The sequence below is a fragment of the Marmota flaviventris genome, chromosome 18, assembly GCF_047511675.1.
Source record: "Marmota flaviventris isolate mMarFla1 chromosome 18, mMarFla1.hap1, whole genome shotgun sequence".
Taxonomy (NCBI): Eukaryota; Metazoa; Chordata; class Mammalia; order Rodentia; family Sciuridae; genus Marmota; species Marmota flaviventris.
The window spans coordinates 9,022,085-9,040,445 of record NC_092515.1 but is presented as its reverse complement, the minus strand read 5'-3'; the positions used below and the strand labels follow the sequence as shown (position 1 = coordinate 9,040,445).

Below are 18,361 nucleotides of genomic sequence, written 5' to 3'. Positions count from 1 at the left end.
CTGTGGTTAAGAGCCCTGGGTTCAATCCCTGGTACCAATAAAATAAACTAAAAGACATCCTTCTGCTTTACTATTTACAAGGATAGGAATCTAAATAACCTAATGGTAACCAATTTGTGTGTGTGTGTGTGTGTGTGTGTGTGTGTGTGTGTATTACTGGTAATTGAACCCAGGGAAGTTTAACCACTGAGCCACATCCCCATCCTTTTTTTTTTTTTTTTTTAAGTTGTTGAAAGAACTCTAGGGCTGGGATTGTGGCTCAGTGGTGGAGCGCTCGCCTAGCACGGGCAGGACCCAGGTTTGATCCTCAGCACCACATAAAAAATAAAAAGCATTGTATTGTGTCCATCTACACCTAAAAAATAAATATTTAAAAAACTCTATTTTTATTCATTTGTGTGTGGTGCAGAGAATTGAACCCAGTACCTCACACATGCTAGGCAAGTGCTCTACCAATGAGCTACAACCCCAGCCCAAGCCCCAGCCCTTTTTATGTTTCATTTATTTATTTATTTGTGTGTGTGTGGGGCACTACCAGGGATGTTTTTTATGTTTTATTTTGAGACAGGGTCTCCCTAAGTTGCTGAGCCTGGCCTTGAACTCGCAATCCTTCTCTCACTTCTCTGATTTGCTGATATTATAGGTGTGTATCACTGCACCGAGCTAGATCTTTAAATTAAATTTGTTGTTATTCTGTCTTTTGGCAATTCAAAAAATTTCATTTTTAGCAAGATGAAAAGATTCTGGAGATTAGTTGCACAATGATGGATGTGAATATCCTTAACAGTACTCAACTGTGCACTTAGAAATGATTAAGATGGTACATTTTATGTGTGTTCAAAAGAAAACTATCCTGAAACCTAGTGGCTTGGAATAACAACGATTATTTTAATATCCCTCACAGTACCTGTGGGCCAGAAATTCAGGAAGGGCTCAGCTGGCTGGTTCTGGCATAGGACATCTCATGGGGTTGCAGAACACATGTCTAGAAAAAAAATTGCGGATGGTTGAAGAATTGGGGGCTGGGTAGGCATCTATCTGTGTTCAGGCTGGCTTCTCCCTTCACCATGGCAGCAGGGCAGTTGGACTGCTTCTCTGGCAACTTAGGGTCAAACTCAAGAGTTTCCACAGCAGGTGGAAGTGAATTTCCACTTTGATGACTGAGCTCAGAATTTAAGTAATGTCTCTCTGTCATGTTCTTATGGTCAAAATTGTCATCAAAGGCCTGTAATCCCATCCACTAGAGAGGCCAAGGCAGGAGGATTGCAAGTCTGAAGTCAGCCTCACCAATTCAGCAAGACCCTTTCTCAAAATAAAAAAATTAAAAGGGCTAAGGATGTGGTTCAATGGTAAAGTGCCCCTAGGTTGAATTCCCCAGTACCAAGAAAAAAAAAAAGAATAAGCCAATGAATACTTGCCAGACATGTGTGAGCCATCTAAGAAGGGGATCAGTCAGCCCAAGTCAAAGGATAAACTCAGCCCCAGATGACACTTGACTAAATCCTCATGAGAGACCCTAAACCAGAACTGCCCAGCCAGGTTGCTCCTGAACTCCTGATCTACAAAAACTATAAGACATAATAAATGTTTATTTATTTTATTTGTTTGGGTACCAGGGATGGAACCCAGGAGTCTTGATCACTAAGTCACATCCCCAGCCCTTTTTATTTTTATTTTGAGAGAGGATCTCACTAAATTGCTTAGGGTGTCCTCGAATGACAGAGGCGCTCAACCACTGAGCCACATCCCCAGCTCGATTTTATATTTTATTTAGAGATAGGGTCTCACTGAGTGGCTCCTAGTGCCTCGCCCTTGTTGAGGCTGGCTTTAAACTAGTGATGCTGATCCTCCCATCTCAGCCTCCCTAGCTGCTGGGATTAAAGGCCTGTGCCACCAAAGGGCCCCAATAAATGTTTATTTTTTAAAGTCCCTACTTTGGTCTTGTTTGTTTTTGGTGCTGGGGATTGAACTCTGGGGGCACTCTACCATTGTGTTACTTCCCCAGCCCTTTGTGTTTTTTATTTTGAGACAGGGTCTTGCTAAATTGCTGAGGCTGACCTTAATTTTTGATCTTCCTGTGCCACTATGCCTGGTTCAAGTCCCTACATTTCCACAAAATTTGTTCCAGGGCAATAATCAATAATGCAGTCATTGGGGGTGGGGATGTGGCTCAAGCAGTAGCGTGCTCGCCTGGCATGCGTGCGGCCCGGGTTAGATCCTCAGCACCACATACAAACAAAGATGTTGTGTCCGCCGAAAACTAAGAAATAAATATTCTCTCTCTCTCTCTTTAAAAAAAAATAAAAATAAAAAAATAATGCAGTCATTGAACAGATTTTTAAAAAATTTTTTTTTAATATTTATTTTTTAGTTTTTTGGCGGACACAACATCTTTGTTTGTATGTGGTGCTGAGGATCGAACCCAGGCCGCACGCATGCCAGGTGAGCACGCTACCGTTTGAGCCACATCCCCAGCCCTGAACAGATTTTTGCATGAATGTTTTTGCCAATTTTTTTTTCTAGTGCTGGCGACTGAACTTAGTATATCATGTATATTAGGCAAGTGCTCTACCATGGAGTTGTAAATTCAGCTCCAACTATTTTTTTAGGGGGTTACTGGGGATTGAACTAAGGGGCACTTGACCACTGAGCCACATCCCCAGCCCTATTTTGTATTTTATTTAGAGACAGGGTCTCTCTGAGTTGCTCAGTGCCTTGCTTTTGCTGAGGGTGGCTTTGGACTTGCCATCCTCCTGCCTCAGCCTCCTAAGATGCTGGAATTATAGGCGTGCACCACCACACCTGGCTTCAGTCCCCCAAATTTTTAAAAACAAAATATGGCCTTGGATGGATTGCCACTGCCATCTTGAGTTTCCAAGTTCTCGTCTGTACAAGGGGAAGAAATATCCACTATAAGTTCCTTGTTTAGTGGGGCTGGGGATAAAGTTCAGTTGGTAGAGTGCTTGCCTTGTATGCACAAGGCCCTGGGTTTGATCCCCAGCAACCCCTCCCCCCCAAAAAAAAGGTCCTTGTAGCATCTAGATGGCCATCTTAAGTGACAGCTGCCATTTTAAGGAAAAAGTTTCCCTTTCCCACCTACGGGCATTTCTGAGAACGGCTCACCACTCCCTCCTACCAACCCAACCTTAACCGCCCCCATTAGGACCCACTTGGCTCTGATTCCTGAGCCTGCCCCATAAAAGTCCCAGAACCCAAGCCTGTTTCGCCTCTCTCCCATAGAGAAATGGTCTTTATTGGTCAGCTTTGACAAATAAATTCTCGTGTGTATCTCTGCCTGGTCTCCGTCTTTCATTTCTCGTCCCTCATTCCTCCACCTTTGAGGTTCACAGAGTATGTGCCTTAGTGGGCAAAATCAGGACACAGTAGGAGCTTAATATACCACACAGCAGTGTAAATTCCTCAGGAAGCACAAGGGTTAAATGCTCTGAAGCCTGGGCTTGAATCCCAGTTATGAGACTTTGTTTTGGCTACTTACCTTTTCTGGACTTCAGACTACTCAGCTATGAAATTGGAATAAAATTCTATGTATTCTATACTGAGTGAGGTGGCACATGCCTGTAATCCCAGCAATTTGTGAGCCTGAGGCAGGAGGATCACAAATTGGAGGCTAGCCTCAGCAATTTAGTGAGGTCTTGAGCAACTTAATGAGACCCTATCTCAAAATAAAAAGCAAAAAGGGTTGAGGATGTAGCTTTGTGGTAAAGTACTCCTGTTCAGTCCCTAGTTAAACAAACAAAAATTCTTCCTGGTGCAGTGGCACATGCCTGTAATCCTAGTGATTTGAGAGGCTGAGGCAGGAGAATTGTGAGTTCAAAGCCAGCCTCAGCAATTCAAAGTCAGCCTCAGCCACAGTGAGGTGCTAAGCAACTCAGTGAGACCCTGTCTCTAAACAAAATACAAAATAGGGCTGGGGGTGTGGCTCAGTGGTTGAGTGCCCCTGAGTTCAATCCCTTGTACCCACCCTCCCCAAAATTCTAATATTTATAAAGATTACATAGATTACAAAAGCCATTCTAGGGCTGGGGATGTAGCTCAGTGGAAGAGTGCTTGCCTAGCATGTGTGAGTTACTGGCTTCCATCCTTAGCACTGCATAAAAATAAACAAATAAAATAAAGGCATTCTGTCCATCTACATCTAAATAAATAAATAAATAAATGAAAACATTCTAACTTGATGAGGGGCATCTGTTTTACTGCCTCGTTCGTTCACTGCTATATATGTTGGACAGAGATTAGTGACTGACCCCATAACAGGTCCCGAATAAGTATTTACCTAAATAATAAAAGGGCATCCTGCCTAAGGAAAATACACCCTATCTGTAAAACCACTTACATAGCATTTACATTGCATTATGTGTAATAAGTAATCTGGAGTTATTTAAAATACACTGGAGGATGTGGGTAAATTATATGCAAACACTAGCTCATTTTATATAAGGGATTTGAGTATCTGCAGATTTTGGTATGTGCATGAAGTGCGGGAAGTAATCTCCCACCCATACCCAGGGAAGACTGTATTTTTCTTTAGGTTGTTCTAATAGAGGGCAAAGTTCTACACTTTGTCTATTTTATTCACCACTTTATTTCACAATACCTACAACACTGGGGTTTCTGTGGACGTTACAGAACGGACTCAAAATTGTCCTCCTTGATCCATAAGTATTTGCACAATTGGACAGCTTCATAAATAACCACGTGGACCTCTCCGTGGGGCCATGAGGCCCGCCATTATTTTGGCCAGGAGGGGTCGGAGTCTCCGTCACGTGACTGCCACTCGCCGGTCTGCCTCGGAGGCTGTGGAGGTCCACGTGGTCCCAGCCTCGGCGGAGGAGGTACTGCGCAGGCGCGATCCCACGGCGCAGGCGCAGACTCGGCTCAGGCGCGCGGCCAGCGGCGGTTGGCTGCTCGCGGGTCGGCGGGCGGTTGGCGAGAGCCGGACCTGAGCTGCAGCTGCTAGAACCGGCGCCATGGTGGAGAAGGAGGAGGCTGGCGGCGGCATCAGTGAGGAGGAGGCGGCGCAGTATGATCGGCAGATCCGCCTGTGGGGATTAGAGGCTCAGAAACGGTCAGGGCCGCTGCGGCTGGAAGCGCCGAGGGTCTGGAGGCGGCGTCCGGTGGGAGGTGTTCCCGGCCCGGAGGGAGCGCGTGCCGCTTTGAAGAGGGAGGGCGGGGTTTACGTGCGTGGGCGGGGGAGCGCTCCCGAGACCCCTGCGGGCGTCGTTTGGCGGTGTTTCTGGAAGGTGTGTGGCCGCGAGATCCCCGAGTGGCTGTTCGGAGGAATCGGAGACTTCTGTAGGGGGCGTGGGGAGGTCTTCAGGGAGCTGGATTGGCACTCCGGGAATCGGGCGTCCGGAAGGGGTACGGTGGGCCTTGGCTCGCAGCTGGGGCTTAAGGACCAGAGGGGTCGGGGGTGTGCGGACTGGGTGAAGGGGGCGTAGTTCATTCATTCATGGGAGGGAACCTGTACCTTTGCTCGGCTGGGGGCGCCTTGGCAAGCGGAGCTGAGGGGAGCTTAGGTTCCCGGGGCTCCTCAGGAGCGGGCCGGTCTGAAGGAGTGCCCGTTTTGACGCAAGTTCTCTCAAATGGGAGCCTAGAGAGGGCTTGCAGGTGCCAGAGGTGGTTACTGGTGTCTAGGTGTGACGTGGTCCAGAGCAGACGGGGGGTGGTTGGTTGGAGTGAGACCTCTGCAGAAGGTCGTCGATTCAATCAAATATTTGCTGAGCGCTCGACGTAGGCACTATTCTGTTCCCTGAGCACATCTCAGTGAACTAAACGGGCTCCTTCCTACATGGAGCTTTTACTTCTTTATCTATTTGGTACGCGGGCTCGAACTCAGGGGCTCTTAACCACTGAGCCCGTCCCCAGCCCTTATACTTATTTTGAAGCAGGGTTTCGCTAAGGTGCTTAGGGTCTTAACTACATTGCTGAGGCTGGCCTAGAATTCGAGACTCTCCTGCCTCAGCCTCCCGAGTTGTTGGGATTGCAGGGTGTGCCACCGTGCCTGGTTGGAAGAAGTGTTTTGATAGGGTGGCCAGGGAAGGCCTATGAAAGGCAGGATGTAAGCCTCAGACTTGTGTGACGGGAAAGAGCCGTATTTGCCCCTGGAAGGGGTGATGGTGGGAAGAGCCTTGCTAGCATGGAAAACAGCAGTCCTCAGGCTTGAACATTGCTTGGCAGATTAGAGAAATAGGGTGACTGGAGCCAAAAGTGTTAAGTAGCTTTTATTCTGAGTTTGCTGGGAAACCTGTTGGAGCGTTTTTTTGAGTGGGAGTAATATGATCTATTGTGTATTTTAAAAGGATTACTCTTTGTGGAGAAAAGGTTAAGGAAGGCAGAAGTGGAATTAAAAGATTCCTGTTAGACTGTGGCAATAATCCAGTTAAGAAAAAAAAAAAAATTGATGCCTGAAACTCTTGAAGGGGTCAGGTATATATTCTGGATATATTTTGAAGGTAAGGGAGGTGTTTGAAGGATTAATCGAGGGGAGAAGGAGAGGCAAAAGTCAAGGATGACTCTAGTGTTTTTGGTCTGAGAACTGGAATGATGGAATTGTGGGGGAAACTAGGCTTCTTGGGGTCAGGGAAGCACCTTTTCTCTTTTGAATTTATGTTTGGGTGCTTGTTATACTGTAGCAGTACATGAGTGGTTGAGTTCAGAGGTGAGGTAGAAGTGATAGGTTATGTGATGTGAGTACAGAGAGTATAGAAGTGAGGTGAGGGATTGGGGAGGCACATAGGTCAGTAGAATTTAGTTTGAGGAGGGTGTACCTTTCAGAAGTGTTTGGTTAAAAAGTTTAATGTGGGGGGTTGGGAGTGAAATGGGAATTACCTCAGGCTTATTTTAGATGTGTGGGGTCTTCTGTGATGGATGAGAACATAATCATCGTAAAACATTAGTGTCACTGGTCAGAGGATTAAAGGCACCTGAAATAGAAGGTTGAGAAATAGCTGAGAAGAAAGTGCCTTAAACATAGGTGGTCTTGATTGATTTTTAAGGAATGCTAGTCTCTAAAAGGGGTGGAAGGAGAACTTTTAGTTGGAGGAAACGTTTTTTTTTTTAATATTTATTTTTTAGTTTTTAGGTTGATATAATATCTTTATTTTATATTTATGTGGTGCTGAGGACAGAACACAGTGCCTCAGAGTACTAGGCGAGCACTCTACCACTGAGCCACAACCCCAGCCCCTGGAAGAAACTTTGAGGACATAACCCATTAAATCTATCTGGATTTGAACCAGAGACGCTTTACCACTGAAGTACATCCCTGGCCCTTTTTATTTTTTATTTTGAAACTGTCTTGCTAAGTTATCCAGGCTGGCCTCAAACTTGTATTTCTTCTGACTCAGCCTCCCTGGTCATCAGGTTTACAGGTGTGTGCTGCGATACCCAGATCAGTTGATGGGTTGATTGAATTTGGGGTACTGGGGATTTCTACCAGGGGCAATTTTGCACTGATCTATTCCCAGTCCCCCCAATTTTTACTTCATATTAAAGAAATTTATTGTAAAATATGGTTTGCTTATAATATAGAACTTTTTTTTTTTTTTGAGACAGGGTCTCATTAAGTTGCTTAGGTCCTCATTAAGTTGCTGAGGCTGGCCTTGAAGTTGCAGTCCTCCTGTTTCAACCTCTTGAGTTGCTGGGATTACAGGCATGTACTGCATGCATCTATTATATTTTTGATATAGATTTCCCTAAGTTGTCAAGGCCGACCTTGAATTTGGCAATCTCTGGCCTCAGCCTCCCGAGTAGGTGGCATTAAGAGATATTTTAAATTTTTAGGAGAAGTTAGGGGAAAAAATATCCTCTCAAAATTTGGAGGTTTCTGGAGAACTGGGGTTGTGGCTCAGCAGTAGAGTGCTTGCCTAGCACATGCGAAGCTCTGGGTTCGATCCTCAGCACCACATAAAATTAAATAAAAATAAAGGTATTGTGTCCAAATACAACTTAAAAAAAAAAGTTGGAGGTTTCTGAATTCAGTGTTCCCCTGGAAAATAGAAATGTCATACATCTCCATCAGTTGGAGTTAGGTAGAGGCACCTTTTTACACAGGGCATGTGTTTGCTAATTTGTCAGCGACTCCATCAGTTCAACATCATTGGAAGTGTTAGCCTGGCTGTTGTAAACAGGTGAGTTTGCAAGTGTTGCCTAGGTGCATAGCCCATTTCACTGATGGTTTAAGGAAGGGAGCCAACTTGCCCAAGGTCACATACCAAGTAAGTGGAAGAACTATTAACGTGAGTTTGTCTCTTAAGTCACTGCTATTATCATGACAATTCATTTTCTTCAACACTGGCAAGCAAAGAGTTGTGTATCTTCTCAGAATATATGTTCTCACAATTTTTGAACTGGCGGTCACAATAAGACATGTCTGAGTCAGCATATTTAAGAGTGAGGAATGGAAGGTGACTGGAAAGAGAAGTAGATTATATGCATCAAGAGGACAGTTGTTGAGTGGATGAGATGGTAGCATACTGTAGAGGCTTAGAAGATCAGAAAACCTGGGTTCAAGTCCTCTCTTATAACAAGCTCTTTGACCTTCAGCTTTTGGTCTTAGGTTCCACATCTGCAAAATGGAGGAAAGAGTGTGTTACTAAATCTTTTTTTCTTTTTTCCCTCTTTCTGGCCAAGGCTATCCTTGAATCTGTGATCCTCCCGTCTTGAGCTTCCTAAATTGCTTGTATTATAGGTATATGCCACCATGCCTGGCTTTTTACATATTTTGTGCATAATTTTTGTAGGATTGATTCCCAGAAGGGGAATTGCTACATGAGAGAGCATGAATCATAATAACTGATATTCATTAAGTGGTGACTATGTGCCAGGTATTGTTTTAAGCACTTTTCATATAATCGAGCCATAAATAAGCTGTAGTCACAGGGGCGGGCCCTAGCATGGTTAAAGATTAAACACATAAATATGAGTTTTATTGTTGACAGCAGTTGAATTAAAAAGCAAAACAACTCCAGAGAAGTTGGTTTGTGGAGCCATATAGGAATGTAGGCTTTGGAAATGCTATGTGGCTACATGAGATGTGTTGTCAGAGGCATTTAAAAACATTCTTTGCTGGAAAAGTTCAGGAGAGGATGCTCACCCCACTCAGCCATAATTAGAAAGGACTTTTGGAGAAAATGACATTCAAGTTGGGTTTTGAAGTCTTGGGAAAAGCTGGACTAGTTAGAGGAAGACAGCATGCATTTCAGGAGTGTGGAATGTGATTTAAAGTCTGAACATGGGCACACACCTCTAATCCCAGCTGCTTGGGAGGCTGAGATGGGGGGATTGTACGTTCAAGGCCAGCCTGGGCAACATGGTGAAACCCTGTCTCAAGAAAAGGAAAGAACATAAAGCCTGAAGGTGGAAAACTGGAGGCATGCCTGGGAGTGAGTAATGTAGAAATAGTAGGAAATAAGGGTGGTAGGATAGAGCCAATACTAAGTGGCTTTAAATGCCAGCTTTAGTTTTTAGTGTTTTTTTTTCTTTTTTCCTGTCAAATTTTTAAAAATCTGGACCCTTTTATGTAAGTAAGGCAATGGATCCTGAGAAGAGGTTATTATATTCACGTAACTTGTGCATGTGTTATATATGTCAGGTAAGGATGCTTTGGCACTCACATTTACAGGTTGTCAATGGAATTAAATGACATGAATTGAGAATTAGTAACCCCATTTTACTGATTGTATAGTTTTCTGGGTCACCCAGTTAGGTAGTGGCAAATCCAGAATTCAAACTCCTGTTTTCACACTCAGAGGACATTAATGATTGGAAGTGCCCATTGCTGAAAAAACACTAGGGGAAACAAGAGCCTGAGGGGGAAAAATTAGTGGATTTGGAGATTAGGAAGCCATAGGTAAAGTTTGTAACTACAGATTCCCACTGGAAAGGTGGATCATTGGTAACTATTTTTTTTAAATATATTATTTTAGTTGTAGATGGGCACAGTACGTTTATTTATTTTTATGTGGTGCCAGGGATTGAACCCAGTGCTTCATGCATGCTTTGCAAGTGTTCTACCACTGAGCCACAACCCCCGCCCATGCTAACTATTTTTGAGATACCAAAGTGCCAAATAGGACAAGATCCAGTCACTCAGCCTGAAAGGGAACTTGGAAGCTACAACTTAAGGTGCGCCGTGGCAGGGTCAGCTGAGCTAGTATGTCTTATCTGTGATCTGGAGGGTTCAACTAAATCCAGAGGTTGTAATTAATCTTTCTGATGTCAATTTTTTTTTTTCTTATACTGGAGATGGAACCAGGGGTACTCTACTACTGAGCTACATCTCTAGCTTTTGATTTTTTAAAAAATTTTTAGTTGTCGATGGACACCGTAATTTTATTTATTTATATGTGGTGCTGAGGATTGAACCCAGTGTCTCACACGTGGTAGGCAAGCGCTCTTCCACTGTAATACAACCCCAGCCCCACACTTTTGATTTTGATACAAGATCTTACTAAATTGCTGAGGCTGGCCTTAAACTTGTTGGGAGTTGCTGGGATTACAGGTGTGCTGCACTCATCAGGCTTCAGCTACTGCTTTTATTAGACTCCTAGTTAATTGCATGCAGGTGTCTAAAATTATTGGAGTCATTTTCGCAAAAAAACTTTCACATGTTTTCCCCAATATACTGGTACTTTTAGAGAATTGACTTTTTATATAAATCGGTAGTAAACTCATTGGCCAATAGCAGTCAAGTTTAATTTTGTTACTGGGGATGGAACCCAGGGTCACTTGACCACTGAATTACATCCCCATCTCCAGCCCACCCACCTTTTTTTTTTTAATATTTATTTTTTAGTTGTAGTTGGTCACAGTATCTTTATTTATTTTTATGTGATGCTGAGGATCAAACCCAGGGCCTCGCAGGTGCTAGGCGAGTGCTCTACGGCTAAGCCACAATCCCAGCCCCTGACCCATCTTTTTTAAAATTGTTTAATTTTTTAAAATTGGAGTCTTGTTAATTTGCTTGTAGCCTCCCTAAGTTGCTGAGGCTAGCCTTGAACTTGTGGTCCTCTTGCTTCAGCCTATTGAGTTGCTGGGAATATAGGTATATGACAAGAAGTTGAGTTTGAGACTATTCTAAATTCTTCTTTCCAACCCTCAACCCTCATTCTTGGGATTGGATCCAGTGGCTCTCTAGTGCTGACCTATATCCCCATCCATTTTTATTTTTGAGACAGAGTCTTGCTTAGTGGTCAAGGCTGGCCTCAAATTTGTGATACTCCTGCTTCAGCTTCCTGAGTTACTGGGATTGTAGGTATACACCATTGTGCCCGGCAGCTGGAAAGGGTTTTTTAAAAAAATTCTCCATCATGCTTGATTTTTGTCACTTTTTTTTATATTTATTTTTTAGTTTTAGGTAGTCACAATATCTTTTTTTTTTTTTTTTTAAAAAAAGAGAAAGTGAGAGAGAGAGAGAATTTTTTTTTTAAAAAAAAATATTTATTTTTTAGTTTTCGGCGGACACAACATCTTTGTTTGTATGTGGTGCTGAGGATTGAACCCGGGGCCGCACGCATGCCAGGCGAGCGCGCTACCGCTTGAGCCACATCCCTAGCCCTTTTTTTTTTTTTTTAATGTGATGCCTCATGCATGCTCGGTAAGCACTCTTAACACTGAGCCACAACCCCAGCCCAGTTTTTGTCACTTTTTGATATATTATGTATTTGTTTATCTAACTCCTCCTCCAGGAAGCAAGAATTTTCTTATTCACACTATGTTTCCAAATTCTCTGTGCCTGGCATAGTAAGTGCTCAATAAATATTTCTTTCTTTCTTTTTTTTAACTTTTTATTCTATCACCAATAGAGTAATTAGCAATTCTTTTGAATGAATTTTTCTATGCAGGATGGGTTGGAACCTGTGTGTTTTCTATATTTGAGGCTGTGGAACTATGGTGTATTTAATTAGAATCAAAATTACTTCCCTGTATTTTGTTCTATGATTCGTAATCTCCTCTCTTCTATATCAGGAGGTTAACAGTTTCTGCTTTACAGGCTGCGGGCCTCCCGGGTGCTTCTTGTTGGCATGAAAGGACTCGGGGCTGAAATTGCCAAGAATCTCATTCTGGCAGGAGTTAAAGGACTGACCATGCTGGATCATGAACAGGTACGCTGTTATCACCTTATAACTGCCCTTTTGTATCTATCCTCTTCAGTATGAAGATTTTATGAATGCCTATATATGTTGTGAAAGGATGGGTAGTGTTAGTGGAACTCTAGTCTTTGGAAACTGAAGGTACTAGTGCTGGGTTTGAATTCTAGATCCACCCAGAGGAGATAGATTACCTCACTGAGCCTGCCATCTGTAAAATGGAGTTAATAGCATTTCCCTTGGAGGAATAGAGAAGTAGTTTTCCAATCTATGCCTAAAAACCACCTGGATAACTAAATGAAGTTGCCTGGAGCCTTTGTGGTAGTATAAAGCTTTTATCCTCAGTGATTCTGGTTTAGAAGATCTTGGATAAGGCTCAGGAACATATACATTTAAAGATGTCTGAGAGCTGGGAGTTTTGGTGCACACCTGTAACCCTAGTGTTTGGGAAGCTGAGGCAGAAGGATTGCAAGTTTGAGGCCAATTTCAGCTGTCTGGAAATAAAAAATTTTAGAAAGTGGGGGCTTGGGGATGTAGCTCAGAGGTAGAGTGCTTGCCCAACATGAGTAAGGCCCTCGGTTCAATCCGTAGGACTGGGGAAAAAAAAAAAAAGAAAAAAGAGAGAAACAAATAGGGAGAGCCGTGGATGTAGCTCAGTGTAGAGTGTCCCTGAGTTCAATCCCCATTCCACCCCCCCCCCCCAAAAAAAAAAAAAGAAAGAAATAAAAGACAGATGGGTCAGGAGATTTTGTTGTAGAATCTCCACAAATATTACTTTGAAAAACATACTAGTCGGGTGAGGTGGTACATGCCTGTAATCTAAGGCAGGAGGATCACAGGTCAAGGCCAACCTTAGCAACTTAGTGATGACCCTGTCTCAAAATAGAAGGAACTGGAAATGTAGCTCAGAGGTAAACCACCCCGGGTTCAATTTTCAGTACCAAAGGGGAAAAAAGCAAAAAAGAAAAACATCGAATCAGAGCAAATATATGTGGGTTGTTTAGCAGAGATACACAGTAAGCATCTAATAAATAATTATGACAGTGCTGTTGAATAATATAATGGTAGCACCCAACTCTAGTGTAGTTTGTTCTGACCTGTCTTGTCTTTTCTTTTCTTTCTTTTTTTTTTTTTTTTTGGTACTAGGGATTAAACTCGGAGGTATCTAACTACTGAGCTACATCCCCAGTCCTTTTTATTTTTTATTTTAAGGCCAGTGTCTCACTAAGTTGCTGAGGCTGGCCTTGAACTTGGAATCCTCCAGCTCAGCTCCTAAGTTTTTGGGATTACAGGCGGGAACCACTGCACCTGGGAGCAAAATACTTGGAAGACTGTATTATTACACTGTATTATTTGTGACTTTCTTTTCTTTTGGGCAATGAACAGAATCCTGTCTTACACTAGGTAACTAGCATGAAGTCTAGGCTCTTTAGACAAAAGTAAATTAAAAAAAATATTTATTTTTTAGTTGTAATTGGACATAATACCTTCATTTTATCTATTTATTTTTATGTGGTACTGAGGATTGAACCCAGGACCCTGCACATGCTAAGCGAGCGCTGTACTTCTGAGCTGTAACCCCAGCCCTAGACAAAAATAAATGTTACTGAGAATTTTTATTTATATATTTTCCTAGCCACTAGACTAAGAGAAAAACAGTGAAAAATTTAAAAGCCGATCTTATGTGAGTATTCAGGAATACCTGGAATTATTTTTTAGAAATTGTACTATAAAGTGAAGAGAAACATAGGTTGGCTCACTTAATATTGCAGCCACAGATTGGTTTTTGAATTAAATTTATCTGCCTGTATTAATTTATTTATTTTGGCACTGGGGATTGAACCCAGGGACGCTCAACCACTGAACCACATTCCCAGCCCTTTTTTTAAAATATTTTTTTACTTATTGATAGACCTTCATTCATTCATTCATTCATTCATATGTGGTGCTGAGAATCTAACCCGGTGCCTCACACATGCCAGGCAAGTGTACTTCCAGTGAGTCCCAGCCCCAGCACCCCTCTCCAGTCTTTTAAAAATTTTATTTAGAGAAAAGGTCTTGCTGAGTTACTTGCTAAATTGCTGGGGTTGGTTTTGAATTCACCATCTTCCTGCCTCAGCCTCCCAAGCTGATGGGATTACTGGCATGGTGCCCAGCGTTTTTGAATTTAATTTAAAAATCGTAAGGAAAAAAATTCCTGCAAGGAAGGTGCCAGAAGTGGGCAGGGGATAAGAAACAGAATTATTTCCCCAACTATGCTGCCCTCTAGAGGCTGAAGCACCTTGTCCTGAGGAAGACTGCTATGTATAGAGAGGATAAAAGCTGACACCTAAGGAAGGATACTACCTAACAGTAGAAGTCCTGGGCATGGGAAAATGAAACCACTTGGACACAGTAACTTCCTCATCTGGTTTAGGGATTTAGAATGGGGTGCGTAATGATATATTGAGAGGTGTGGGGTGTGGTTCTGATACCATATCAGGACAGTGTTGAAATGTACAGACTTATTGACATCCTTTACCTCTTTGCTTGGAGTGTTGTGGGGCCTTCCACCTGCCTAACCACCTGGTGGTTCTCATCCATATGTACTTGAGAGTACCTGAGGAGTTACTTAAAAATAAAGTTCTTGGGGTTGGGATTGTGGATCAGCGGTAGAGCACTCTCCTTGCATGTGCGGGACCTGGGTTCAATCCCCAGCACCACGTAAAAATAAATAAGTGAAATAAAGGTATTGTGCCCAACTACAACTCAAAAATAAACATTTGAAAAATAAAAATAAAGTTCTTTAGGTGAATCTAATAGTCATGGTGGGTTAACAGCCACTGACTTCATATATCTTGTTCTTAACTTACCAAGCCAGACTCCCATCAGATAAAATTTTTTTCTTCTAGTACTAGGAATTAACCCAGGGATGCTCTGCCATTGAGCTACATCCCTAGCTCTTTTTATTTCAGTTTTCATTTTGAAAAAAGGTCTCACTGACTTGCCAAAGCTGGCCTCAGACTTGCAGTACTCCTGCCTCAGCCTCCTGGAAGGAGTGGGCACTGTGTCTTTCTTAATCAGATAAATTTATAAATTCATGAACACATCATGGTTGTTTACCCTTCTGCTGCGTCGGGACCTCTTCCTTGTTTTCATTATTTAAGCTCCACGCATATACTTTTTTTTTTTTTTTAATATTTATTTTTTAGTTATTCGGCGGACCCAACATCTTTGTTTGTATGTGGTGCTGAGGATCGAACCTGGGCCGCACGCATGCCAGGTGAGCACGCTACCGCTTGAGCCACATCCCCAGCCCATCTATGCATATACTTCTACTTCCAAAGTATATTTATCACATCCATGTGCTTCTTGCTGTCTCTGTTATCACTAAGAACACCCCAAGGAGGCAGTACTGCAAAATGCAAAGGCTTTGGAATCATGTAGAAAGGTTCAAGTCAACATCTCAGACTCAGTTTGTTCATCTCTAAAATGCCCTTAGAACTCCCCCCCCTCCATGTAAGCAGCAAAGAGGTGTTTATTGCGAGCTAGCTCCGACCTCCACGCCCACGCAGCAACAGGTGACGCTGAGAGGCCCCGAGCCCAGGGTTTGCAGCAGTTTTATACATTCTTTGGAGAAGGCAGGGACTCCCGCATACATCATAGCATCTCTTAGCAAATCATCACACACCACGGGAAAATAAAATAACAACTCTAAAACATGATTAGTGTATCAGGTGGCGGGAAAGAATCTGGAAAGACGGCTGGGGATGTGGCTCAAGCGGTAGCGCGCTTGCCTGGCATGCGTGCAGTCCGGGTTCGATCCTCAGCACCACATACAAACAAAGATGTTGTGTCCGCCGAAAACTAAAAAATAAATATTAAAATTCTCTCTCTCTCTAAAAACTAAAAAGAATCTGAAAAGAATTATTGGTTAGTTTAAGGGGTTGACAGAACTTTTTATTTAGTTTATAAGATTGATAAGCATCTGATGAGAGTATCTGCTCAGTACCATGAAGTCTGCTAGGTGCTGGCAAGAGAAAAATGCTCACAGTTTAATTCTCATTCTCAATTTTTTTTCAAAAAACCTGGACTTAGATGGTAGTAGTAGGACATGAAAGGTCTCCTGGAGTTCCAATCTAAGTTTTAAAGAACAAGGAAGCGGTTTATCAAGTTGATGGGTTTTTAGGCAGAGAACATTAAAGTGGCATAGAAGTGTCTGACAGCATCTTAGAAATGGAATATAACAAGCATTTTGGTGTTTTTAGAGTACAAGATCCAAAGTGGTAGCAAGCAGGGGCAGATCACATGTAAAGTTCATGTCAGAAAGTCCTGCTGGGAAGCCCAACTCAAACTTTTACTCAGTTCCCCAGGTGCTGTGGATTCATTAGCTTCAGATGTAAAGAGAACTTAACCTGGTTGGCTTTAGGCTTCGTCACAAATAAAAATACAAATACTTTTTTTGGGGGGGTGGGTACCGGGGATTGAACATGGGGGCATTAGACCACTGAGCCACATCCCCAGCCCTGTTTTGTATTTTATTTAGAGAGAGGGTCTCACTGAGTTGCTGGCTTTTTTTTTTTTTTTTTTTTTAAATAAACACAATACCTTTATTTTATTTAATTGTTTTTAAGTGGTGCTGAGAATTGAACCCAGTGCCTCACACATGCTAGGCAAGTGCTCTACCACTGAGCTACAACCCCAGCCCGAGTTTCTGGCTTTGAACTGGAAATCCTCCTGCCTCAGCCTCCCAAGCCTTTGGGATTACAGGCATGCGCCATCACACTTGGCAAAATAGACATTATTCAGGTAGATCACTAATTTAGATCTAGAACAATCTGGGTAGAACTATGATTAGCACAGGGTACAGGGAAGATAACTTACAAGGCTTTTTTAGTAGTGTAGGTGAGAGGCACAAGGGATTTGAGTAAAGACCTTGATAATAGAGATAATAGAGATGGTTTATGGAACTATATACAGAGTGAAAAGATGAATGGTTTTGAGATGAAAACTTAGGGGCAAATAGGGACAGGAAAAAAAGGGAAGGAAGAAGAGGGTCTGAGAGGACAGGGGACAAGTAGAAAGTTGCAAGCAAGTTGTGTTCTTTGGACTGACAGTAATAATGACTGGCACTGATGGAGGAATGAATGAGTTTTATGTTTTTTTATTAACATCTTCATTTTACTTGTGAATCTCACATACTTTTCTCAAGGTCATACAGTAAGTTGTTGAACCAGGATTTGAATTAAAGGTTTTAACGCAACCTGAATTATTCCAGAGTCTTTGCTCTTAACCACTGTGATATCTAGTCTCTCAGTATAGAGATCTCTGAAGAAAGAGGAGGGGATGGGTCAAAGATACTGTTAGAGGGTTGATCTGGAGTGGGAGGAGGGCCAGTTCATTTTCTTGGAGGAAAGACAGTAAGGAAGTGTGTGTACCTGGATACTTAGTAGGAGGAGATGAAGGGAGATTACTTCTTTTGAACCTAGTCTCAATGAAGGTGGCGAAGTCATTTGCAGAGATTAAGAGTTCAGTTAGATGTTTGTGGTGTGTGAAAAAATGCTTTGTGAGCTGTATGGAATCTGTAATCCCTCTGGCTATCAGGGAGTTACAGTATCCTATATTTGAAGCTCTACTGTGCTGACATCCAGCCGTATGGTAAAATTCCTCTGCTCTAGTCCCCACTCATCTTTCCTCCTGAGTTTGAATTGAATTTAAAAGTTCATTTTAAGTATTCTTAATTGTGTCTGGTTTTTGCATTGTTTTTAAATCCTTTGTAGACAGGGACTGCATCCTTTAAACTACCTAATGTTTCCATGAATGCTTAAGGTTGGGCACATGATAGGTACTTAGTCAATTCTTACCATTGGTAATTGTTACAGTGGTTATAAATTTAAGCGGAAAAAAGCATGGAGTTCCTGAGTGAATTTCCCTTATGAACACAAGGGGGTGCTATTTAACCATCAATGACCAATTAAAAACCATTAAAATGTCCTATTTAAATCTCGGAAGGAGTCCCAGTGATGAGTTGCCATGCTAATACTAAGCCACCAGGTAGGGCAGTATTGCCCTGGTCTGGGTGCCAATGAATTTAACAAAACTTCTCAAATGGAGACCTGAGGGACATGTTAAAAAAAATATTAAAAAATATAAAAAGAAAAATAATTTCAGAAGGAATTAAGAGTAGGGACTCTGCATTATGCTGATTATTATAGGAGCCGTACAATTTGATGGTAAGTATTTTAGCTGTTGTCTTAAATCAGTTCACTGTC

At 42.4% G+C, this 18,361-nt stretch overlaps 1 protein-coding gene and 1 non-coding gene across 2 annotated transcripts in view; both read left to right on the top strand.

Moving 5' to 3' along the window:
- Positions 1-4,895: 4,895 nt before the first annotated feature.
- The window catches only part of Sae1 (SUMO1 activating enzyme subunit 1), a 62,857-nt gene continuing 49,391 nt past the window's right edge, over positions 4,896-18,361 (top strand). The window contains exons 1-2 of the mRNA XM_027945918.3: positions 4,896-5,086; positions 12,014-12,125. Coding sequence (XP_027801719.1) covers positions 4,989-5,086; positions 12,014-12,125 — 210 coding nt within the window. The 5' untranslated portion in view covers positions 4,896-4,988. The remainder of the gene's footprint in view (positions 5,087-12,013; positions 12,126-18,361) is intronic.
- On the top strand, positions 18,105-18,214 carry LOC114101098 (small nucleolar RNA U6-53/MBII-28). Its single transcript, XR_003584226.1, has one exon. It is a non-coding gene; the product is annotated as a small nucleolar RNA U6-53/MBII-28 (small nucleolar RNA).